Consider the following 26117-nt stretch of genomic DNA (forward strand, 5'->3'; position numbering starts at 1 on the left):
AAGGTCGGCGGTTCGAATCCCCGTGGTGGGGTGAGCTCCCGTCGTTCGGTCCCAGCTCCTACCTACCTAGCAGTTCGAAAGCACCCCTAAGTGCAAGTAGATAAATAGGTACTGCTTTATAGCGGGAAGGTAAACGGCGTTTCCGTGTGCTGCTCTGGTGCTGGCTCGCCAGATGCAGCTTCGTCACGCTGGCCACGTGACCCAGAAGTGTCTTCGGACAGCGCCGGCTCCCGGCCTCTTTAGTGAGATGAGCGCGCAACCCTAGAGTCAGTCACGACTGGCCCTGATGGGCAGGGGTACCTTTACCTTTAATTTGCTATAAAGCCCCCCAAAATATGAAAGTTTGTGCCAAGAACAATGGCCTCAGCTCTTTAGGAGCTTCTCCTTCCAGACCAGCCTATCCACTCCATAAGATCCATTTAGGGAAGCTCTTCTCCATTTATTAATGGCAGGCCGTGGCCAAGGCAATACTAGCTGGGATGCATGTGAGAGTCTTCACACAGGTTGCATTGAAAAAATGTTTGTACCTATGCTTTTGGGTTTTATTATTATATCTTTGTTACTCAGGCAGACATCTTACCTGACAAAGTTTTTTAAGAAATGTATGTGACTCTTGTATTTATTTTTTTACTGTTTTATTATTAATGGGTGATATGCAACCTTAATCATACTCGGAGTAGATTAACTGAACTTAAGTAAGTTAAGTCCATTGGTTTCAATGGGTGATATCCAGCTAAGTGCTTCTGCTGGTGCAAGGATTTCTGCTTGTGCAACAGAACTTTGCCTCCCTCTCCTCTCCCTCTGTGTCCCTGTGCACCCTGTTCTGGGCTTTCCTCAAGAATGTGAGTGTAAAGGTACAGAATTGTATTAAAAAGAAATAAAAGAGGACTTTATTTACATGTTATCTGTTAAGCATCCCTGAAGGAGGAAAATAGATGCTTTCATTCTTGTTGTTTGTCAGAAGGGAAGCTCCAATGTGCTTGATGATTTGCAGCCATCACAAATGGGTGCTTATCAAGCACCCACTGGGTGAGAGTAAATGGCTGGCGTATCATATGCACACGACAAGCCTGCAGTAGAGGATAAGCACTGCTTATTAAAATACACTGCAGAACTCCGCATTGACAGAAACTGAGAGAATGCTACCATCACAAAAGGCTTGCAAAATGCAGCACTCTTCCAATCTCATATACTCCTGACACTGACCTCCAGTCTCTTCCCATTCTGACAGTCGCCCGAAAAATACAGATGGGCTGTTGCTGGATTCTGCTACTAATATTGCAGCAGCAGAAAGCGGCAACATGGAGGGAATTTTATAAGACAGGAAAAAAATGTGTATTCGGTTTGCTGCTCAGTTTGTATTTAGAGCCCTTAAATCCCTTTGGTAATGTCATAAAAATTACTTGTTGATGAATGACTGGCAATATCAAGGGTCTCCATTTCACAGATATTTGTGTCGTCTTTCAGTTCATTCATTCATTTCATTTGTATGCCGCTGTTCCACAAAATGCATCATGCTCAAAGCAGCTTACAACAAAGAAACACCAGAAGAACAATTTCATAATAACATAACAAAATAGTAACATAGTAAAAAATTCATAATAACACAGAAAAATATAACAACATACAAAAAGTCACATTTCAATACTATAAATATACCAAGATTATTTAAACAGCATACAGCACCCAATAGCAAAAATAACAAGGGGGCATCACAGTTTTACCTTAGCCCTAGAAGCACCCACCCATGATGTTGCTCATCGTCTCTCTCCTGCAGCAGCTTCTTATAAGGCTCCCAAAAGCAAAGGGTGAGGTAGCTGGAAACACCTCTCCCATTATGTTGCTCTTTCAATGCTATCCTCCTTTTAAAAGACAAATGCCTGTCAGAATAACAGGTTGTTATGATTTGTGTCAGTGACATGGTCATTGTTGACACTGACTGGTAATTCTTAAGATATAACTTATGCATGTTGCACTTTCTGAAAAGAAGTCTCTGTTGCCTCTGAGAAATGCAAATTCTAATGCCATAGGGATGCTTCAGCAGAAAACTGGGCAAGGGGAGACATTGCTACCTTCCTCCTGTAAGTGAGCTTGGAACTGTTCCCCACATGTCCAAGACAGGAATGGAGAGCCTGTGGTCCTCCAGAGGTTGCTGGACTCCCATCCTCCCTAGCCAGCATGCCAATGGTCAGGGAGGGTGAGAAGTATAGTCCAACATCTTGGGATGTGGCACTGCCTGATAGGTTTTTCTGCTATGCATGTTTGCATTAAGAGCACTCACATACCCATCTTTTCTGAGAGCATTGTGATAGACCAAAACATAGTTATCACTTAATTTTTGATAGCATAGAAGGCATAGGTAGGAGGTTTAATAGCCTAGAAATGCATTAACCTCATGCAGATTTTGTCCTACAAATCAGCAAGGGCTGGTAGAGACCGTGCTGCTACAGCAGCTGTTTCTTAGGTCCATCCACACAAATCCTAAAATTCTCCCTCAAACCATTTTGTGCCCGCAGAGAGGACTTTCATAAGCCCATAAGAAAGACGTGTGCTGAATTAACTTTTAAGAACCAAATAAATCACCCAGATCTCCTGTTTTTTTGCTTTCTATCTTGGTGTGCCAGAACAATAGTTCCATATTAAAAATAGGTTGTTGGGTTTGGAACTTAACTGGTTAAGTTGTTCCCATGATGCCTCAACATTCTGACGTCAGCTTTCGAAGCTGGGAGGAGCTGGGAGGAGTTACGTTCTGTTCCCCTCTGGTCTTTGAGAGAGAAGGTCGCAGGTTTGTCATGGCTGCGGTGAGCCCAGGAGATCCCTGGGGAATGTCGGAAGAATAAAGGACTGTAAATAGACAAACCGGGCTCTGTGTGTTTGTCGGAAGCTAAGTGGAAGCTACGTGACAGCTTTGACGCTGTGCTAACTCTGCTGAGGCGTGACTGGAGCTACTGGAGACGGAGCAGAGTCTTCGCAGGGAAGTGTGCCGGACCGGCCATAAAGAGCTAATTGGGGACCGTAAATCAATTAGCGGGGTCACGCCAATAAATCAATTCCACAGGTTATGGACCCTTAATCACCGATCGTAAAAACTGTCACAGGAACGCTTTGAAGTTGCGGTTCAGAGCAACGGAAGTGCCGGAATGCGTTTGAAGTTGCGGCAGGAGGTGGTGAGATTTTTGCCTGTTGCTAGGAGGCAAAGGAGTAGCTGCGGAGCTAAGAGAGCAGCTGGAAAATCGTTTCTCCACGGAGAAGGGTAGAGCCGGAGAAGCTGAAACTGATTGTAAGTAAGCTTGGGCCCCTTGGGAGAACGGAAGACAATGGCAGGCAGCCAGGTCTTGGAGGACATTGCGTTTCAACAGCTCACTCTAAGAAGTTGAGCAAGGGCTGTCTGGGGATGTGCTGTGTTTGCTGTGAAGCTTCAGCAGGAGACCAGAGCCCTGGAGAAAGTATTGAGAAAAGCCTAGAGATGGCTGGTGCCCCTGTTCCTGATGTTTTAGCCTCAAGGAGTGCTAGTGAGCAGATCGGGGGGGCGAAGGATTCCAAAGGCAAGTGTAAAGGCTTGTCCACTGTGCGTGCTGGAGTGGAATGTCAACAAAGCAGGTTCCCAGAAAGCCGCAGTGGGAGCCAGGCCAGAGGGGGCGGAGCTGGCAAGGAGTGCTTTTCCGGAAGAAGGAGGGCCAGGCCAGCTGGGAGGAGCCCCGGGCAGTGTTTTTCCACTGGAGTTCGTGGTTGCTACGTGTGTAATGCAACGGGACACTTGCGTCGCTGCTGCCCATGGAGAGCGGAGACAGCTGGGCAGGAAGGTCCCAAGGTCAACCAGCTGAGTTCCCATGGGAATCAGTCTCGGAGAGGAGGCCAGCGTGGGAACGCAAGGGAAAGACGTGGTTCAGACACTGGGGAGGGTTGTTTTCTTATCACTGCTTCTATGGCAACTGTGAAGAACAACTCCAGCCAGGACACGGTGACACGCTGGGTGTTGGATACTACTATTGGTCGTCACCTGATAAGAAAGCCTGCTGGCAAAATGCGGAACTGCAGGGCTGTTTCATCTGGATTAACTGTGATGTTAGCAGACGGAATGAGAAAGTCGGTTTCTGCTGTGGCTAACATGTCTTTTTCTCCTTTACAGGAGGAGCTAGAGGTCTACGTTGTGCCGGGACTGAATTGTTGTTTGTTATCTGTATCAGCTCTAATGAAGCAGGGATACAAAATTTGCTTTGAAAATGACACCTGTTCCATTTTCAGAGGGGGGAAACAAGTGGCCAACGTGAAAAGGGGGCAGAACAATCTCTTTGTTCTGGAGTCACCTCTGGAGGGTGGTGGGAATGCTGGAAAAGCACAGGCGCAGTGTGCTAAGGTTCCCAGTCATGTGCAAAAGCTGCACAGGTGCACAAAAGGGTACAAACTCCGGAAATGTGGGAGGTCCCTAGGGTGCAGGGCATGCAAGGGTGCACAGGTACATGGTTTTCCCGGGTTTGGGAGGGTAGCCAAAGAGCCCTTTGAGCTCTTTGAGGCAGGTGGTCCAAAGGTTCAGGAAATGATCTTCTGTGGGTATGATCCTGCAACCAATGGGTGGAAGTTTGCATACCCAGAGGGTGATCAAACCAAGCTGCTGGTCAGTAAGCAGGCTGAGTTCTGTGAACAGGATGGGTGTTCAAGGCTCAGGGATGGTCCTGATTTTCTCTCAGAATGTCTGTCTGTTTCTGAGGAGGAAAGGGAGCCAGAGGCTGATCCCGGTGATAGGGACCAGGTCCAGGATCAGGGTTCAGAACCCGGTGATGGGGACCAGGTCCAAGATCAGGGTTCAGGGCAGGTCTGGGCGTCTCCAAAGGTTGTGAAAGGAGTGTCCAGGTGTGAGGCTTCATCTCCGGTTAGCGTAATGGAGAAAGCTCACAAACAGGGTGTCAAGTCAGAGGGGGAAGGATCTGACGGAGAAGACACAACTGCTGGCCCAAATGGGTCAGTAGGGTATCAGGTCACAAGTGCGTGGAAAAGTGTCGCACAGTGTGATTCTGGGAGTGTTGAAGGGGTTCAACAGGTGCCTGGGAAAGATGCCGGGAAGTGGCATAAGGCAAAGGGGAAGGTGTTGAACTCAAAAAGGTCTTGTCAGAGTGGTTCGGCAAGAGGGGGTGTTGGGTTTGGAACTTAACTGGTTAAGTTGTTCCCATGATGCCTCAACATTCTGACGTCAGCTTTCGAAGCTGGGAGGAGCTGGGAGGAGTTACGTTCTGTTCCCCTCTGGTCTTTGAGAGAGAAGGTCGCAGGTTTGTCATGGCTGCGGTGAGCCCAGGAGATCCCTGGGGAATGTCGGAAGAATAAAGGACTGTAAATAGACAAACCGGGCTCTGTGTGTTTGTCGGAAGCTAAGTGGAAGCTACGTGACAGCTTTGACGCTGTGCTAACTCTGCTGAGGCGTGACTGGAGCTACTGGAGACGGAGCAGAGTCTTCGCAGGGAAGTGTGCCGGACCGGCCATAAAGAGCTAATTGGGGACCGTAAATCAATTAGCGGGGTCACGCCAATAAATCAATTCCACATAGGTATCATAATTCATCTCTTCAGGATGTCTTCCCTCCCCCCTTTAAAAAAGCATTGCCCAATTGTTCTTATCCAATTGTATAATTATGATCTGATTTAAGAAGCCAGTTCTTACCTTTGTCTTCTAATAGACTCCCTGAAAACCATGCCAGTTGGACATATCAAGGAAACATTGAATGGGTTGGCTGGAAGAAAGTTCCATGATTATAAACATTATATTCTGAGAGAGAATTCCCCAGTCCCCAAATATTAATAGATCAATTCACCCAGTAAAAACATATGGCTTTACTGCTGCACACCAAGTGAAATGTGAGTGGAGGAAAGACATATATTTTCAGCTTTGAGCTTGGATTTTCAGAGAAACCTTCCTTAGATTTGAGGGGTATCATTGCTTACAGGTCAGGATGACTCTTCCCAGACCACACCCCCCCACCCCCGGAAAAAAATATCACCAGAGAATTGTCAAGGAGAAGCAATTTCAGAAAGAAGTACTGCTGAAGAGAGGTTTCTCTGGGCCAGTAAATTTCCACATATATGCTCTTCAGAATTCTTCCCATATCTCTAGACATTCAGTGCCTCTAGAAAAAAGATTTGAGTGGCATGGGTTTTGCTTCCACTTATGATCTGAACGTAATGTTTGGAATTTATTTCTAGGTCTAGTTGATGGTAAACACACACAGACAAAGCACAATCTTACCTTGCAGCGTGTGGCTTTGGATCACATTTGTATCTGAAGCAGCTGTGTCCATCTTCTATTAGACTTCAGCTTCCATTGAAAAGGTTGCTTGGGGCAGGGCTGAATTGGATAGATGGTTTTCTCTGCACAATGGCAAAGCTTTGAACTTGATGGTCCTTTGCTTCTTTCAAAACCTACAGTTCCTTCCATCGTGTACCATAAAGCAGGTACTTGGCAGGAGCAAGAAACAACAGCATCTTAGGTACCTGTAAGGCAGGGAATATCTTGAATATTATTATTACTACGAATTGCTACGAGGGCAGAACAATTAAGTTCAGAAGTGTCTGGGCCTGTAGGATGGAATTTCAATGCTAACCTCCTTGGTGGAGGAGAGAGGAGACAATGAGGCTGATATGGCGTGGGCAACGCCAATCTGGTGTCACCACTTCTGGTGAAACCTTTGGGTGAGCTGAAATTCCAGAATTTGGCTCAGATGTTACACATCTTATAGCTGAGTCTGCTATGAACCTCTAGTGCCTATGAACATCTAGAAATTCAATCAAGCTTGGTTTATGTTAGATCAAGCAGAAATAGGAGCAGAAATCCCTTCCTGTATACAGAGAAGCTGACTGTAAAATGTTGGTTGGCTCATACTACGATAATAAAGCTTCATCGCTGGCTGTACATAGTGCTGATTGGCAATCATGAAGCCCCTTCACTCTGAAAGTGCACCCCCCAAGTATTAAAAATCCAAAATGATTGGCTTTTAAAGAAAGGTATTGAATAAATGTTCTAAATGACTAAACACCCTGAAAATCAACAGGGGACAGAGGGATGGGAAGATGAAATCTGCCCCCCTCCCAAAGTCTGAATGGAGATGCCAGCAAAAATCCATGCTAGAAAATCCATACTTGGTACATGGGCCAATAAAAGAATGAAGCTGGGGGAACGGCACAGCAGAAAAAGCTGTATGTATGTCATTCTTGGGCCTAAACCTATTTATTCCCATTGATGTGTGCTTAAATGGGTTGTCCAGTGGGACTGCAACAATTTCTTACAGTTGTACAATTCTTTGTATAAAATTGATATAAACCAATACAAATATACCCCAAAACACATTTTTTTAAATGTGTGCTTTATTTTTTTTAAACCTGTATAAATAAATACAAAATGACAAAGAGGTTTATGTTTACTAAACATTGCATTTGATTGTATGACATTACACAGTGTCTGTCACAATAGGTTGACTTAAAATTGTGTCCCTTCAGCTGTTGGTGCATAATTACATAACTTTGTAGGATACAATTAGTCCTGAAGCTGCATCCAGCCACCCTTTTCAGTGAAACCCCTGAGTGCTTACAATTGCAAAAGAGTGTTAGGGGAGCCATTAAACCATAGTGGCTGAACTCTGGGAATTTTGCAAGGAAAACAAAGAGAGAAAGAGAGAGAAAGAGAGAAGAGAGTTTTTCTTTCAAGAGATAAAATCAACGCCAGGCTTACAAACACATTTCTTTCTTAGAATACGATTTCCTCCTCAGTGGCTGAGAAACCCACAAAACTTTCAAAGCAAAATAAAATAACGATAACAACTCATTTCATTACATTGCTTAGTCACCTGAGATTCCCTTCCTCCCCTTCATGCTCATAGAAAGCTTGGCAATGTATATATTTGATGCACATACACTGCACATGTACTTGAATCACATGTTAAAACTGCATTCCTGGATCTGCCCAACATAATAGCATCCAGAGCTACTCATGGATATGAATTCAGCAAGGAGAGCACATGATAGTTGCAAGGTTCAGTCTGAGCTTTGCAAAGCAAACTTAACTATACACTATTTGGTCATTGTCACCATGTCCACAAACATGGACCAGGTGCTCTATGCTAGGGCAGCCCACATCTGAATATGCTGTCGGGTTTTAGTTTCACAGAGCATGAGGAGGAGGGATACAATCAGCCACTAAAAGGAGCCCATGATTCCCCAAACAGTTCAACATTCTTACCCATGGAAGGTCAACTGTCAAGGTTCTAAAAGTGTACTTTGGTTTAAAATAAACTGGATTCACCAAATCTGGCCATTTAATAAACTAGTTTTCTTTTCAAGTAAGAGCTCCTCGTTTCTGACCAGCTCATCTGTGGGATTTCACCTCTTCTTTTAGAAGCCTATCACTTTCAAAAGACACACACACCAAAAACACACCTATGTATCAGAATCGTATGAGTAATCAGAGTAACCTGTTGAGGATTGCAGTAAACAAAGACAACTTATTCAGGTCAATTCAGTATCAAGTTCTAGACTGGTATCATAATTAACTACAGGCAACATGTGTCAGGCAATCAATGTTTGGACTATGAATTGTGACTGGCTGGTGATGCCATGTTCCACGGTTTAAGTTTCCATGGTTTAAGTTTTTTAAAAAACTTTTTGTAACAAGGACCATGGTTCTTCTTCTATGGTGGTTTTTGAAAAGGTTCTCAATTAAAATCAGTTCGCACACTGTGTACTACAGTAGCAGATGGTGTGGTGAGGTGGCCCTGCTCCCTTGATCATTGGTCCATCACATCAGTGCTGCTTACTGGGACGCAAAGGGGAAGAGGTGAGGCAGCAAGGTCAGCATGGTACGAATGCGCTGTGGGAGCCAATTTGATGGTCCGGCCAGTACGTTTGCTCTTTGCCAACCTCACTGCCACTTTGCCCTTTACATGTTGGTAAGCAGCAATGACACAGCTGTTGACTAGGTGACCAGAGGTGCCCCACCATGCCACCCACTATTGGTATACTGTGACCAGTGAAGGCATTCACAGGGTGAAGGCAAAGGGAAAGCAATGTTGGAAGTGGGTGAACATTACCAGGACTCTGCACGCTACCTGTAGCTCATTACTGACTTATGTGATTCATCATCAATTCATAAATTACTCTAATCACAACTGATTACACATTGGAGGTAAAATTAAAAGTTCTCCCACATAGGAGGTCATGAATGCAACAACTTGCACCACGGAAGTGCCTGTGATGGAAGCTTCAGTGAAACCTTGGATCGTTAATGTATTATTTTTGTCACAGTCTCACAAACCACCTAAAAACACACAAAAGACAATCGCTGATGAATCATGTCTCTAGCTTGTTAAAAAAAAAAAATGCCTAAGGAAACCCCGAAGAGCCAAACTTGTCCAAAAGAAAGGCAGGGCTTAATTGTTATCAGGGCTCAGGTCCTCTCTGATACCTTGAAAATGAGTGCTTTCCAAGAACGACACCCCTTTGCAGAGATTCCAGAGCCCTATTCAGATATTTGTTTAACTGTATCTGTGGCAGGGCTCTGCAGGCAAACCCTGAACCTTCCACCCCGCCTCCCCATGTTGAATGGAAAGATCTGATGAGAGATTACATGGCGCTTTGTCAAAACACAGTTATAGTCCTCCCACCCCAAATCAGGGCCACATGGGAAGGTTGGAGATGGTAGGGATGGGTTTGGAGTGTGAAGCTCCATGGCCACTCTGTTGATACAATTAACAAACGCTTCTGATTTACACCCATGTCTGTTATTTGCATGGTGGACTGGAGGGCTGCATCTAAGCTTCCATTACACAAACACTATTACTTCCTGGGTAGGTGACCAGGGCTCAGTCTTCCACTGTTTTGAGTCCTCGAGGCCAGATTCAACTAAGCTGTTGTGGTAGTGGAAACTGGTGCAAAGAGGCCCACTGAAACAACAGGACTTTCTGCCTCTCCCTGCCCCATGTGTCCCCATGCCCTCCCCAAATCTGCCTGGGAGGGTCTGGAGAACCCCCATAACAGTGCACGGGGGCAGGAAAAGGGAATCGTTCCATCTGGTAAAGAGAAACACATACACTGATGGCAGAATTCCACCTTATGGAAGAATCCTGGAAGCCTTAGAGGAAAGCAAGAACATGCCTGTCTCTCATCACTGACCAAGTGCAGTCTGTCACTGCACACTTAAGACAAATGAGTAGGACTTCCATAGCTATTGGTATGGTTCCCCAGTAGACTCAATCTTGGTGCCATTCTTTTTAGATATTACAAGGCAGTGATCAGGGACGTAGGAGGAAATGAAGAGACTCTTGTACATGACTACAATGAAAATACTTTCCTACATATGTTTGACTAGAATATTCTATTATGGTTGAAGCCAAAGTTTAAAAATAGCCAGCCTTCATTTCCTTCTGAAGGGCAAAACTAGATTTATTATTGGAACATATGTTACAGTCAGTTCTTCTTTGTCAAGTTCACACTACATCGCTGTAAAAGGGCTTCATGCGTTCAACAATTACTTTATAGTGGTACCTCAGTTTAAGAACAGCCCTGTTTATGAACGATTTGGTTTACGAACTCCACAAAACCGGAAGTAGTGTCCCGGTTTGTGAACTTTACCTCGGTCTAAGAATGGAATCTGAACGGTAGAAGGGCACCGGCAGCAGGAGGCCTCATTAGGGAAAGCGTGCCTTGGTTTAAGAACGGTTTTGGTTTAAGAACAGACTTCCAGAATGGATTCAGTTCGTAAACCGAGGTACCACTGTCGTTGTCTTCCATTTCTAGTCATAGTCATGAACAACTTCATTTTATGCCAGTTCCTTCGCATGAATAAAAGGCAAAAAGAAACTGGTGGCGTTGGGACTAACTACTTTAATTCTATTCCAACAACTTTGCCTGGATTGTAGGCATCATTTCCAACCCAAATGCTTTAGTACAGTCACTAGAGATGAGATGAACTTGCAGCCAATATGGCTATTTAAAAATAATGAGAAATTAGCATGCTATGTTGACTAGCTAGAATGACTGAATGGAAGATGATGGGCAATGCTAGAGGTGGAAATGTTTCTGCTCTAAGTCCTGGAAAAACAACACCTCCCCTAAGAAAATAACATGATCACTTTCCTCCTCTCAATTTACCTGGCAGTTGTTTTCTGCTTTCATGCTCTGTGGCCTCTAAATGATACCTTTTCTTTTTGGAAACCCCATCAAAGTTTTGCTGATGTTTCCTGCTTGCTGGTTCATTACTCCTGCAGCTGAGATTCGTTTTCTTCACTGCTCAGAATTAACAATAGTTGTATGAATATAGAGGTTATGTATTCCAGTCAATAATGGAATTCGCAAGGTTAACCTTTAGTTTCTGCTTGAGGGATCAGCAATACTGCTGCAGTTTTCTCAACTGTGCTCTCATTAGTTAGTATTGCCAGGGTCTGAGCACAGCTTTTTACCTCAAAGGACAGGTTGGAGAAGTTGATTTGAGGTCCTGGAAGACACACCTTCTGGTGCTTCAAATTCCAAACCACAGCTTCGGAATCTAGAGAGTATCTTGGAGACTCTTGCTCCTTCCAAGCTGGAACATAATGGGGGATAAGTGCCTGGCTCTGTTGGTACATCTTGGGTGGGAAGAGAAGGCTCCGTGAGGGAACTCTGAAGCTCAGGACTGGCTGTTACCCCTATTTAAAAGAGGAGAGAGTGAATCTGGCAGGCGGTCAAATTCCCCAATGCTTGAGAAGACTGGGTGGGGGCTATGCATAAGGGCAGTCTCAGAAGTGGCTTGATTCCTCTGGAATTCTCTGTGCCACAGCCTCAAATAGCTTTGAAAATAGCACAAGGCATTTCTGTTTAGAAAAGCATTTTGTAGTTTTAAAATGGTTTCTATAAGATGTGTACGTCTGAAGTCACAAGGCAGTCTGCTGATGAAATGCTTTTGTGGTGTTTGTGTTCATATTCTACTGATGCATGGCTAGGAATGCTGGAAAATTCTGTCAGAAATGGAAACAGGTGTGGAAATTTGAATGCTTGTTGGTCATAATTAAGTTATTTACTGCATTGTTTTAGGTGTTTCCCTCCCATTGAAAAGCATTCAAATTAATTACATAATTAATTATGTTAGTTTCGGTCATAGCAGATGGTTAAATGAACAACGTAGGTTTTAGCAGAAGCCAAACTGCAGCAGAATGGAAACAGCACTGATGGCAAAAAAACATATAAATCACTGCCCCCCCTTAAATCCCAACACATGGCTATACCTTGTTATTTTATTATGGGTTTGTTGTCTTTTAGCTGCTGCAAGCCACTCGGAGCAATGCAGATGCATTGGAAGACTGAAATACAAAAGTTTTAAATAAAGATATGGAGAGAAGTTATTTGTGGCTTTGAGGCTATCCCTACTGTAAGTTGTATCAAGCTTATGTAGAGGATGATATGGTCATATATTCCAGCAATGAATCAACCCATCAATAAACACTATGCAGCCATACCCTAAAGTAATGCTCACCTTGCATTCTTGGCAGCCACTCCCATGTAACATAAATAATCAGTATGGCCTTCAACCTTCCACATATACCAGGAAAAAATAGTTTATTTTAGAGAGCAGTGAGTATGCTACCTCCAGGATCCCCCTCCCATAGTATTTAATTTTAATGCAGGAACATAGGAAGCTGCCTTAAACTGAGTCAGACTATTGGTCCATCTAGCTCAGCACTGTCTCGTTGGTCTCCAGGATTTCAGGCAGCGTTCTCTCCCAGTCCTATCTGGAGATGTTGAGGACTGAACCTGAGACCATGTTCAAATAGCCATGTTCAAATATATAAAAGGATGTCACATAGAGGAGGGAGAAAGGTTGTTTTCTGCTGCTCCAGAGAAGCAGACACGGAGCAATGGATCCAAACTACAAGAAAGAAGATTCCACCTAAACATTAGGAAGAACTTCCTGACAGTAAGAGCTGTTCGACAGTGGAATTTGCTGCCAAGGAGTGTGGTGGAGTCTCCTTCCTTGGAGGTCTTTAAGCAGAGGCTTGACAACCATATGTCAGGAGTGCTCTGATGGTGTTTCCTGCTTGGCAGGGGTTGGACTCGATGGCCCTTGTGGTCTCTTCCAACTCTATGATTCTATGACCTTCAGCATGCAAAGCAGATGATCTACCACTGAGCTATGATCCTCCCCCCAAATATGGTTGAACATGGTGCTTAGTTTTTGTTGTTTGAAGATGGGTTTCCTAAGTGAATTCTGACTTCTCTGAATTTCCCAGCCAAAACAAAACTAGTTTTGTCTCTGCTTTCACGATGGAAACAAGTCATTGACTGCAGCAGGGGTTATCTATTGGCAGGAGAATAAACATCAGAAGAACAGAAAATAGCACTTAGAAAACCCTACTGCTGCTGCACCAAGCACTGTCATATGAAGCCTCATAGGATGCTAAGAGACATTGGCACCTTTCCGTGTAACATCAAATCATTTAGTAGTCCTTAAGCTTTTACAGGCCTGGCCTCATTTAATAAGGTGGTTGGCATTTAGGGAAGAAAGATGTTTTTCTTTGCTGGATAGATCTTCTTCAGGTTTTTGAACTCTAGTCTTCATCTAATTTGCATTGTTTCCCATAAAATGCTGGGCGTAAGTTTTGGATATGGATCATTTGCAGTGAAATTGTTCCTATTGCTCCAGTTTTTCTTCCTTCATTTCTCCCTAGACTCAGATCACTTGTAAATTGAGAATGAATTTGCACAAAGCCACTATAGGGAATAATATCTCCAGGAATACCAGTGTGAATGAACTTGCTAGGCCAAGTAAATTAAGCTACCGGTAATTCTGCCTCCCCTGGAGTAAAATCTGCTCTGACCAATCAGTTATTAAATGGGTGTTGTAATGTTTTTAAATGAGTTTTTTGGTTAAAGGAATTATAATGGAGTAAACTTAAAAGCTTACTGTAACCGCCTTTTAAGTGATTAGCACTTAGGGTAAGTGGGTGATGTTTTGAAAATGTAATGATGTGCCATAGAAGATCTAAGATCAGTGGCCACAATCCAACACAGAGTTGCTACTTTAAAGCCTCATTAATTCCAGTGAGATTTAAATGTCCGTATCTTTGCAATGGATTTATTTCGCTGTGTATCTGGAAGGCAAATTTAGAATCCAGCTTAAAAGCAAGTATGGAAAAATAATTGAAGCAAGTGTACAGATTTTCAGATAAAAGATTTTGCTAGACCATAACCTGGGGTAGGAAGAACAAAATCACTTTCTATGCGATGGAAATAATTTAACATTTTCAGCAAAAGAAATATATTTATCTTACTGTAAATTAAATTGTGCCATAGGGCTTCAGCTTCTGTTGGGGTGAATTTGTGAACGAAGAATTTGCTTGCCTCTTTAAAGTAGTTTGTATGTTCCAAAGTGGATCCACCAGCAGCAACAGGTCACAAAGGAAAGATACCAACCCATGGCAGACCCAGATATCAGCTTTGTCTCCATGCCTACTCAGACAAGAGTATTACAGGACCTAATAATGTCATCCATAACATCAGGGGTTCATTCAACTCATCTTCAGTATAATATATGACATCATCTATCAGCCATGCCATTCTGAATTCTAAATAAGACAAACACTCTGGTCGCTATGCAAAAGAATCAAAGGATACAAATCTGACATCAGAAATGATAAGTTCAAAAGCCAGCAGGGGAACATTTCAACCTCCTAGGACTTCAGTAAGTGACTTTCAGTGTCTATTCTGGAACAAACAACCTTCAAAGGGGGACTGCAATGTGAAACCGTCGAAGTTCACTACTTCATGAGGGTCAATGCACTCACTTGTGGACTAATCCAAGACAAAGAATTTTTAGCACATACTTATAACAAAGCCACAATGTATGTAGTATTAATATCTGTTTTGTAAATTAGCATCGTACTGCTTGTACTTTTCTGCATTTCATTCCCCATTGACCTCCATGGTTTATAATTCCCTGTCCAAATTATGCAAACTCCACAAACACACACACACACACACACACACACACACACACACAGACACACACCTGCAGCTCAGGATTAAACTGCATGCCAGAGATTTTCAACCTTTTTGAGTCCACGGCTCCCTTGACCAACTACATTCTTTCTGCGGCAACCCTGTAGGACTCAGGAGTTATGTCACCCCTTTCCTGCAGAGCTGGCGGTCTCTCACACTTTTTCCAAACACCCTCCCTTGTGGAGTGTTTCCTCAGCCTCTTCTCCTTTCCCCTCTCCTTGAGAGTCCTCCGGGCAGCCACTGCTGCCACCCTTGCTCTCTGAGCTGCCCCCTCTGCCCCAAAGAGAGGTGTCTCCTCACACCTCCTCACAGGGGCCTGGGACGCACCTCCTAGCCAGCCCCTGAGGCACCATCACCTGGGGAGCGAGTAGCCAGGGCTGCTGCAACAAGCAGCTGTGCAAGCTTTTGGGAGGCAGTGACACGAGAGTGTATCAGAGGAGGGAGGGAAGGAAAGAAAGAGGGACAGAGGCCAGTGTTGCCCATGACACCCCCTGACCATCATTAAAGGCACCCCTGGGTGCTACGGCACACTGGTTGAAAACCACTGCTGTATGCAGCTGATGAATCATAGAAGGAAGGTACATTGCCGGTACATAGCAAGAAGGAAGGTACATTGCAACTTCCAGTCTCTACTGTATATCAGTCAGAGTGTTTGTGCTCACAGCAGCTTGCCAAACCTGGGCATTATGGTACTTTGTGTGCCTGTGTGTGATTTCCATTTTAGGAAGGAAAAAGGTTTGGCAGGGATGCAAATGTCTCCTGCTTGAGCACCTCTCAAGCTGGCAAGAATGACAAAATACTTTACACTGAAACAAAACATCTTAACTTGCGCATACATACAGATACTCAACAGCTGAACAGCAACAAAAGAAGCTCCTCCATCAAAGCGGAGCAGCAAGAATGGCTTGGATGGATATCTGGAAATGAACAAAAGAGACTTCACCAAATCACTAGTTTGTTTCAGCAAATGCTTCGTGTGCTTATCCTCCAAGTTTGTCCAAACTGCAGGCAATCGGAAACATCTGTGATTGAGGAGAGACCACTTTTGTTAGCTAGACCTATGGGAGATAATTTGTGCACTCTTTTAAGTCCTTGACAGATTCCATGGGGGAAATCGGAATGCTTATATACTGTATATAAAATCTCAAGATAGAAGCTCATTCTAACTTTTCCCTCTAACAAAAATATTCTTTATTATTGAAAGATTATTTGTGGAAGCCAGACCATTGGTTCACTTTCTTGGCTGTGGCATTAATAGCCCAATCCATTCTCTACACTAGCTCATAGGAACTGGCCTAAATGACCCAGTGCCAACAGAAGAGGGCAAATACACTCCTTGCCCTGATCTTGAGGTCAAAACTCATTCTCGGTGTTGGATCTGCAGCAGTCACAGCTTTTGCACAGCTCCAATGACCAAAAGGTTTTTTTTTCCAGGGCAGGTGCAGGGCTAAGAAACAGATCTATAAGAAAATCATAGGGTAAGACTGGAAGGTTGGCTGCCCAGTGCTGCCTGCCCAATGCCAGTGCAATAATGTTGATGACTGGGATGGGTGGGGGTGGCTTGCAGGTTACTATCCACAGGATATTTTCCCATGCCATGGAAGCTAAAGCAGCATCATAAGATTTGGTTTCTAACACTTTCATTAAAGCTTGTAAGGGGCAGTATCATTGCTTTAGCTAAGATTGGGAAAGAGACACGAATATCTTAAAAACTCCTCTGGCATAGATCACTGCAATAATGTTAATAATTTATCTGTTAAATTGGTTTCCACCTGTCTCTAGTTTTCTGTATCAAACATTTATTTCTTTATTTATTAAGGGCAGGGGTGGCGTCCATTGTTTTCCATTATTATCAGGACATCTGCTCTTAACATAAACTTGATGCAACACTGAGAGTTCAAAAGCCACTTCTTTGAAAGTAGCCCCACTAATTTCCGTGACTCATGGTCTACACATGAGATTACTGAAATGGAAATTACTGACAGAGGGTCGTAGCCCACATTACACGTTACGTAAAGCTGCTCATTGAACCTCATCATGTGTATTACTAGTGAATGGCCTGGAGTGAAGGCTCTTATTTGAAAAAGAGCCCTAACATTCACATTTGCTTGATGAAATTTAGGCATCGGAGGCTTATTTCATGGATTTTGGTGGTGAAGTTCTTAATATATCCCTTCTCTATTCTGCCACTAGACCCCCCCCTAGCATATTTAAGAGAGTGCTACAAAATCTAGCATCAGTAAACCAGGTCTCCGAAATGAGACAAACACATTCAGAAAGCGGAGCTGGATCAGAGAACAAGAATTGTCTCTGTGTTGTATACATATCATTATTTCCCTGTTTTCTTTAAAAAGAAAAAAAAAGAAATGCTACAAAATCATGTCATATTAAAAAATATACTGGGGGTTGATTACATTTTAAAACATCTCTTGATTCAGAAAAGAAGGCAACTGCAACATGACCCTACACTGACAGTGATTGCTGTGTTTTACCCTTGCGTATGTATTTTTAAAAAAATCTTCTTGGCCTTTTGTGGTTGTTGTTGTTTAACAAACTTGCATATGCATTTCCATTCAGAAAAGGCGGCGGAGGGAGGGGGGGGAGGAAGCAACAAAAAGGGAAGTTAGATGTGATGGCTAAGATCCATAATAGCTGACTCACTGACTTGAGTTATTGCTGTATTGAAAGTTTCCTATAGCCTTGATGTCCAAAACGTACACTTAACGGCTCCTTCAGCCTTGACAGTTGACCTTTCAATGTGCTGGGATTTTGCCACAAGGGCAGGAACATCTGCAGGACAAACACAAGCAGTTTGCTATTTAGTCACCAACCCAACTCTTCTACTCTCTTATCTCAGGCAGCAACCCAAACTGACACTCTCTTTGTATTGGGTGAATGTAAATTTCACTGTACTTTTTATGTGAAGGCCAATCAATGTATAGCTATTCCCCCCCCCCTTCACACACTGCTTTGGATGCTCCTGGTTTTAATTTGAAAACAGAGATCCAAACACCATTGTTTATATAATCAATATGATTTTCTTCTCTTGGTAAGATCTAGGGTGGCTTTTTTTTTGTTTTTTTGTTTTGTTTTTAAAAAGAAAAACAAACCAACTAAGTCAGACTGTTGTAATTTGGTCAACCACTCGGGTGCTATCCATATCCACCATTTCAACACATTCTATTTCCTCCCGGTTCTCAGGAGTTTTCTTCTCTTTCCTCTTTTTCTTGGATGGTGGCAGAAAAGTCAGTATCACAGGTAAAATGGCAAAGCAATGAAAGAAGGTGACTAATGCTATCAAAAACAAGCACCTGAACAGTGTACGGGTCAGATTTGAAGGCACAGCTGCGAGAGGAATCAGACCAACAATGTAGCAGAGGTAGCTCTGTAAAATAGCTACCCCGTGCACCTCCAGGGCATTCTTCACCCATTTAGTTCTTGTGAAATCTTTGCCCAGGACAAACGTTGACAAGAGAGGTGCACAGTTGTCAACAGTATAATTAATCCCATAAATTAAGCACAGCACAGAAATGCAGTCCAGCTCTACTTTCCACAAGGTCATAAAACCTATAACTCCAAATTCGACTGAGGCAACAGTGAGCGTGAGCCACACATTGATGAGAGAGTCTGCCACCAGGAACGCAGAGAAGAAGAGGAGGAATAAAGCACTGATACAGGAGTTCTGCAAGGGGGCCCCCACATACGAGGCATAACGATCCATGTAGACAAACGAAGGGTTGAAGACAATGAACTTGACCTTGGATTTGAGGGAGAGCTTTCTTAAGGTTTCCAAGAGATGGTAAAGCTCTTCCCGTTTGGTGTCCATGGTCTTGGCCACCAAGAACATTCGAGAGGCCACAATGTCGACTTCGTTGTTGTACTTCTTGGAGAAAATTATATCCTCTGAAAAATGGGCAAACGGGGGCGCTTTCAGAAAGGAGTTCCTCAGCATATCTGTGAAATTCTTTTTGGGTAAACCCGTCGATATGTTGAGTTTTCTAAGGTAATTTAAGTAGCTCTCAAACCACGATATCCTCACAAACCCCTTGGTGTACTCTAGCATGTCATCTTGGACGGTCATGTTCCAGTATTCGATGGATTCATAGATATAAAACCCAATGACTGGACTGTAATTACTGAAGTATTTCTGCTGAGCAGCAGTATACTCCATGGTTCGTGTCGCAGTTGCTACAATGTTACTAATGTCTGACTCTTCGTTGACCTGCAGGTAGCCCATTAAGGCAAAGGAAATATAAATAAGGTAAAAGAGAACTACAAAAGGCTTGACATACGTGTTCGTTATCCAGTCACAGTAATAACGCTTGAGGAAACACACCAAGAGGTGGCTTTCGTAGCTGTTTGTCTCCTCTGACTCTGCCGTGTCCTCACTGAATTTGGCTGTCAGAAGAAACCTATACCAGGCAGGCTTCTCTTGCAAGACGTCTGGCTTTGGTACCTTTCTGCAGAAGATACTATGCTGGTAGTTGTTTTCTATGTAGCCAGTAAACACGAGGCTGGAACCATAAAAGGAGAGTACATAGAGGTAGTTGAAGAAAATTGCAATACAGGAATTGCAGCAGAAGAGCCTGGCTGCTTCAATGTTAGTGAAGGGGCTGGCACCTATCCCAAAAGTGACCAGGTACATGGCAGTGGTGAGAGAAAAGGAGAGCATGGAGTCTGCAAACACGGCGGCAGTTCTCTCTTTCACGTGTTGGTCTTCCCTCGTTTTCCTCCAGGAGGACAACATTTCAAAAGTTCCATATAATCCATGCCCTGGAATAAAGGAGAAAGCGACAGTTCAAATGCCATCATAAAGTCAGGAAGGGAGGACAAATCAGTAAAGGAGAATGTGTCCCAAGGTGCATTCATTTATATGTGCATATGGGTGTGGTTTTCATCAAGGGTTTTTAGAAATAATAATAAAACACACACACACACACAAACACAATGGAACCATAGCAATCAGGGCTGGTAATGCGCTGTGCTAGGAGGAAGCCACAGTTGTCGCTAGGAAGAATTATGCTAGTGAGGACAGTTATTCAATTCAAAACTGTCATGTCTTCACTTCATGAGTTATCAAAGTTAAGAGAACTTTAACTGAAATGGAAGTAAAACACTGAGCTTACCTATGAAGTCTATTTTATAAAAGACTGAAATATACTCGGAGTCGAGTGTGGATTTCATGCTCTTTATTCAGCTCATAGTAGTGAGGAATGAATGTTCCCCCAAATATCTGCTTTATATACATTATTTACACAATGGGCCGCACGTGATTGGCTAATTCTGGGATTTTCCCCTGGGCCAATCAGGTTGCGGATTCACTTCCACCTGGAGCTGGACTGGGTGGCTCCTGTGGACCAATCAGACTGCTTCATTGTTCTAGGACCAATCAGACTGCTGCATTCTGAATCCTATTGTTCTAGGACCAATCAGACTGCTGCATTTTGGATCCTATTGTTCTAGGACCAATCAGACTGCTGCCTTTTGGATCCTATTCAACTCAGTACATAACAAAGACACAACACAGGGGGGTGTAATGGCACAGAAGATGATTTTCTTTCCTCCCCCATTGTTTGTTTGTGGCAGGGAAACTCCAATATTGTGGTCAGACTAAATTATGCAAATCAATACAAGCCCTGCAAATCTGCTTAATTTTAAGTATTATCAGAGAAAGCTCTGTGTGTGCAGTTGGAATGCAGATGGTTCTTTCCCTGCTTTTGTAGTGAATAGCAAAGTCCATGTAGTCTCGCAAATTTAAGCTACCTGTGGGTGTCTTTAAAGCAAGTTCCTAACCCTTATCATATTTCCCATGAATAACACTATGGGAGTACGACAGTCACACACACACACACACACACACACACACATTTTGAGGGGCAGGGGATTTTTTAAAAAATTGCTTGACATTCTCATTTCTCATTTTGTAACTTGAGATACTGCTAAACTGATGGATCATTTGTAAAATGGCAGACAGCATGGATGGCTATGTTTGACAATTTATTGTTCAGTCTTAAATCCTTATTAAATCTTTTATTTGCCAGCTATTGCAGAAATTTTCTACAGCAAACTTAAATAATAAACAGGGAAGAAGACCCGTCTAAAAGCCTATTATTGATCAAAATTCTGGCAGCTAGTGACTTATATATCATTCTTATCTACATATGAAAATGAAAAGATTTGGAAGCTTCTTATTCAACTCTATCAAATGCTTTTTCATATCAATAAAATTAAATGTTTCTTTTCTTTCTTCCTTCCTGTATATGTGCCACCTTTCAGGGCAAACCCCTTTCACAACAGCTCACACAAGCAATTTAAACATAAAAAGCATCTAAGTACAATACAGTTAAAAATAATATAAGACAAAACAGAGGAAATCCAAAAACAGCAGTAATAAAACACAGCTCAGCACTTTAGGTAAAATAATACTGGAATAATGGAGTGGGCGGTGGAGGAAAGAAAACAAAAGCCCTGCTCAAGATCCTGCTCATGGAAATATATCTGGGGAAAGCTGTGTTTTATTTTGTAGACTGAGCTACTAATTGTACTTTTCCCTGAAAGGAGACTTTCTAATGCCACATTTCCGTGTTTTTAAATGTTTTTTTATTATATTGCCTTTTAATACTGTATTTTACTTTTTTGTTCTCTAATCTCTAATGGATCATTTGTTGATGGGCAGCTATATCTAATAATAAATATTTTCCAAAATTAGAATGAATTAGGAAGACCATATTTAGGTGGCAGCTTAATATGCACATGAAAAACCATCAGGCTTTTCATTGAATCATTGAAAACCCTGCAGATTTTCAATCTGATAATACCAGAGTTCAAATTCAGATCTTTAGGTACTCTTAAACTAAAGTAAAACCCCTACTGAGATTATGTAGAAGGTAATTTCACCTTTTGAAATGTTCACTCTTGTCTTGGAGAGCACAGAGGTGGCTGGGATCTGAAGGTACTCCCTGCAAGTTTCCCAATATTTACAAGCGTAAGGTCTGTGATCCTGTCCATTTTGGATGCAACAGGATCATCATCATTTGTTTTTCTGTCGTAAGAAACATGAATAGACATATAAAATGATATTTGGGTCCTATCTGCAGCGAGACTTCTGCTATTCATCTTCATTTTCCAAACTGCTTTATAGTTGTTTCCGCCAGGCAGGTCAAGACTGTCAATTTGTTAACTAGCACAGTGGCCCCATTAAGCTAATTGGGAGCGCTGAAACTCCCCAGACATAAAATCCTACAAAAAAGTGACTGACATCCTATTGTTAATTATGTTTTAAATAGTTATGTTCTATTCTCAGTAGGGAAAACTATTAAGTCTACTTCCACTGTCTTTATAAAGGCATATTGACCTCTCTCCTTTTAAAACCCACAACAGCTTGCTTAGTAAAAGAGGCATGGAGAGGTTTGTTCTCATAAGTGCTGTGGGCATGTCTGTCTGAGAATTCTATGTATTATCCACATGAATCTGGCTCCTATTAAACAAAACATTTTGCAACCAAATCTCTGCATATTTTACATTTCTGGTGCCATGTTGCAGTCTGCTATAATTATGTACAAAGGCTTTGCCTAGTAACAAGGTATCACATTAAATCTTTCAATTAATTGCAGAGATTAAAAAGAATAATAATTGTGAAATCACAAGTGGTTTCCCAAAGTGTGCAGGTTTATTTTCCCCTTCTTGTTTCAACAATGAAAAATGTCTTCCGTTTCTAACCCTGCATACACAAACTCTTGCACCTTTGCCTCATATTGATGAGCCATTTGTCTTTATTAGGATTTATTGGTCTTTTTAACGGATGTTCTTGATTGTTCCTTTTTCAGCTCCATGGAACATATTTCCTCCACGTTTCAGAATACTTCAGCACTGCTTCAGCTACAAATAATCCATTATCTGGGAAAAGAGGGAGAAATCTGACCTGCTGGGGGGGGAAACGGTTTGGTAGCACAAGATGGACAAAAAGATTATGGTTAAAAAGAATGGCTAATCTGAGAGGAGTTTTTGCCGTCTGGAATGCTCAAGTATAGGAGAGCACTAGAAGAAGAAGAGAAGCCCAGAGGAAGATTTAAAAAAATAACAATCTAAGATATCTGACACATCTCCTCCTCTTCCTAGGACTGAGCATCAGTGTGTTTCCCACTCTCATGAATAAATTCAGCTCCAACTAAACAGACATTAAACACCAAGTAGTAACTTCATGGATACTTTTAGGTATCATTTAAGGAATACGTTTTGCAGTCCGAGTGAACTGTTTCATTTTGAACCAGATATGGTTTCTTATGCTGAAAGGGTATCTTTTTCTGATTTGAGACCATGTTCTTGCCCTGGGGCTGTAGAAGAGCAAAACACGATGCAGGTACAGGAGGCCAGCCAAATCTTTGAGTTATTCACAGATGCAGAGACCACAGAGTATATCGCCAGCTGTGCAGAACTGGCTGTAGGATAAGCACAACCAGCTTCCTTGAACTGATCCACGAATGAGGAAGCCTCAGAGAAGGGAGAAAGGGGTCCACACTGGACATCCTTTACTATTATCTTCAGAGAACATTGATGTGGAAGCCCATCCACTTCACCAGAGGGTTCCCCACAGAACAAAGGGAACTGCCATATGCAAAGCTGCAGTGTTCAGGAGGAGGAGTGCAGCCTGGCCTAAAATCCTTACTACAACAACAACAAAAATCGTCTTTCCTTGATGGGCTACAAAGAAAAGACGATTTTTGTTGTTGTTGTAGTAAGGATTTTAATTTCCCCCAGATTTTAAATTGAAATGCAACGAAGTAGGAAAAGCTAGCAACAGCACCAGCAGATTTCTTTCCCCTCAATGAAATGCAAATTACTGTGCACTGGGGGGTGGGGCAGACATGCATTTAAACAAAATTGGTATTTTCCACCTTGATCCCATGACTGTTTATAGAGTTACAGGTGCACAGGACTGTGGCCTTATGAGGAATTTTCAGTGAGTTACCTGAATAGAACGAAACAGTTTTGAGCATGATTATATAAGCACTCTTCGAGCATTCTGATTGAGAGCTAACTTAGGAGTCTCAGAATGCACAGGAAGTACCTCAAGTACAGGATGTGCCCTCCATCATGGGAATGAAGCTAATATGCTTGGCCTGTGGCCCTTTCTTGTATGTTAAATTAACCTCATCAGAACATCTGAAACGGCCTATGGAGCAGTGTAATTCGTATTTTTATTAGCATGGATCTGTTGCCTTGGATAGTTTTTATCATGTACCTCACTTTTCTTCTGAAGTGAAGGAATGGGGATTTGCAAGAAGAGTCAATATACAAACGTAGATATTTTTAAATAACCTCTTTTTGCAATTAAATTATATATACTGTAGTAGTAATCTGTTAGAGAAGTAGCATGATAATTTAAACAAACTTTCAGTGTCTCATTTTCAAAAATGTATTAAACTATTTTGTGAATTCATCCTTTACTGATGAAGTTTGGGAAGACTCCATTGCGCATCAGTAATCCATTTTACAATGCATTGCTTATTTTACATTTATATATTTCCTTTTTTCTATCATGGAACTCTGGTTGGCAAACATGGGGTTCAAGTATATGTCTCTTCATTCTGGCCTTTGACACAACCTATCTTTTCTGGTTGCATTTATTATTATTTTTTGCAATTGTAAGTTTTTAAACTGTATTTAATTGTTGCAAGCTAACCAGGGACCTTATGGCGAAGGGCAGGTAATAAATTAAAATGACAGCAGCAGCAACAATGTTACTTTTTTACACTCTAAAAAATCAATAACCCTGAAGTTCAGGGAGATACTTCCAAGTCACACTGTTACCTTCTTTTATGGTAGCAAAATCAGATTGTCCCTTTTATTTTAAAAGACTGCTGCCCTTAGACAAAAGACTAATGCTTAACATTTTTGATGCAAACCTGAGGTAATGATGCTAATTATTTTGGACTACAATTCCTATCACCCTAGCTAGCGTGAGCTGGTTGAGGCTAATGGAAGTTTTAGTCTAGAACATCTGAAGGGTACCAGGTGGGCAAAGGCAGATCTAGTCTATCAGCTGAGGATAAAACACCATCTCACTGAACCATATCTAAATGTTTGCACATGTGGCTTCTTTAGCTGGAGCACTGCGAATATGATTATTTACTTTTTATATGCTTTTCCAAACTAAACCATTCCCGTGCCACTATAATTTGCTATGTCAGCTCTGGCACAGTTGAGGGACCCAAAGATTGGGCCCTTCAGGGCATCCACAGGGCTTAGGATGGAATAGACCTCTAGGCTTTTGGTGCTCTGCCCTCACCATAAATGCCTCACTTCATGGACTTTCCACTGAAGGACCACTGGTGGTAGCTTACTATCTGCATCACCACAGACAGGACATCCACTGCATCAGAGTTCACCTGCCAGCAGCGCTGTTCTCCAGCATGCATGTGAGAGTGTGTTAGGACTGAAGCCTAAAAAACTTTAGTTACTACTACTACTACTACTACTACTAATTTATTTCTTATACTCCACCTATCTGACTGGGTTGCCCAACCACTCTGGGTGGCTTCCAACAAAAATACAGGAAACAACCACCACCACCATTAAAAGCTTCCCAAAACAGGGCTGCCTTCAGATGGCTATGAAAAATGATAGAGTTGTTTATCTCTTTGATAAACAGGGCGGTTGCAACTACCAAAACTACCAAAAAGGCCTTCTGTCTGGTTCTCTGTAGTTTCACCAGCAGTTGCAGTGATGGAACTGCCAGAGGGCCCTTGGAACTGGACCTCAGCATCCGGGTTGAAGAGTGGGGATGAAGATGCTCCTTCAGGTATACTTCAGGTGGTGTCATCATGCAAATACATATTTGTTTTGTTTTCCGGAACATAGGGCTCATCCATACTTCTGCTTATCTTGCTGCCTTCCCTCCCAGGAAAACCCGCTGTTTACTGGTGAATCGGAACAAATGCCAATTGGTTTTTCTGTGGATTGATGTTTGTACCGATTCAGTGGTAAACAAGTTTTCCTAGGGAAAGCAGCAGGGCAAATGAAAAAAACTGCTTGGACCTATGCCTAAAAAGCACGGGGCGATCTGAAGTGTGGGTGAGCCTATAGCATATGAAATTGTTAATTTTTTAAACA

The 26117-nt window shown here is 42.5% G+C and overlaps 2 protein-coding genes and 1 long non-coding RNA gene across 5 annotated transcripts in view; all 3 read right to left on the reverse strand.

Moving 5' to 3' along the window:
• LOC308476038 (uncharacterized protein) overlaps positions 1–7121 on the reverse strand; it is a 32129-nt gene extending 25008 nt beyond the window's left edge. The window contains exons 1-3 of one of the 3 annotated variants that reach the window (XM_081003397.1): positions 6235–7118; positions 5653–5722; positions 1725–1880 (exon numbers count right to left, since the gene is read on the reverse strand). In XM_081003397.1, the coding sequence (XP_080859523.1) occupies positions 1725–1880; positions 5653–5722; positions 6235–6286 (278 nt within the window). In that variant the 5' untranslated portion in view covers positions 6287–7118. Of the gene's footprint in view, positions 1–1724; positions 1881–5652; positions 5723–6234 lie in introns of all 3 variants that reach the window. The other 2 variants (XM_081003399.1, XM_081003398.1) reach the window with 2 other exon arrangements.
• A 4934-nt stretch (positions 7122–12055) lies between these two features.
• LOC308475025 lies at positions 12056–16399 on the reverse strand. The gene is made up of 2 exons (XR_013985095.1): positions 14994–16399; positions 12056–14961 (listed from the first exon to the last, which is right to left on the reverse strand). It is a non-coding gene; the product is annotated as an uncharacterized lncRNA (long non-coding RNA).
• Positions 16400–17491: 1092 nt separating this feature from the next.
• PTCHD1 (patched domain containing 1) overlaps positions 17492–26117 on the reverse strand; it is a gene marked incomplete at its 5' end in the record, with an annotated part of 52623 nt that continues 43997 nt past the window's right edge. Inside the window, one exon of the mRNA XM_081001595.1 lies at positions 17492–19778. Within this exon, the coding sequence (XP_080857721.1) occupies positions 18124–19778 (1655 nt within the window). The 3' untranslated portion in view covers positions 17492–18123. The remainder of the gene's footprint in view (positions 19779–26117) is intronic.

This window comes from Podarcis pityusensis (assembly GCF_964106645.2).
Source record: "Podarcis pityusensis genome assembly, chromosome: 4".
NCBI lineage: Eukaryota > Metazoa > Chordata > Lepidosauria > Squamata > Lacertidae > Podarcis > Podarcis pityusensis.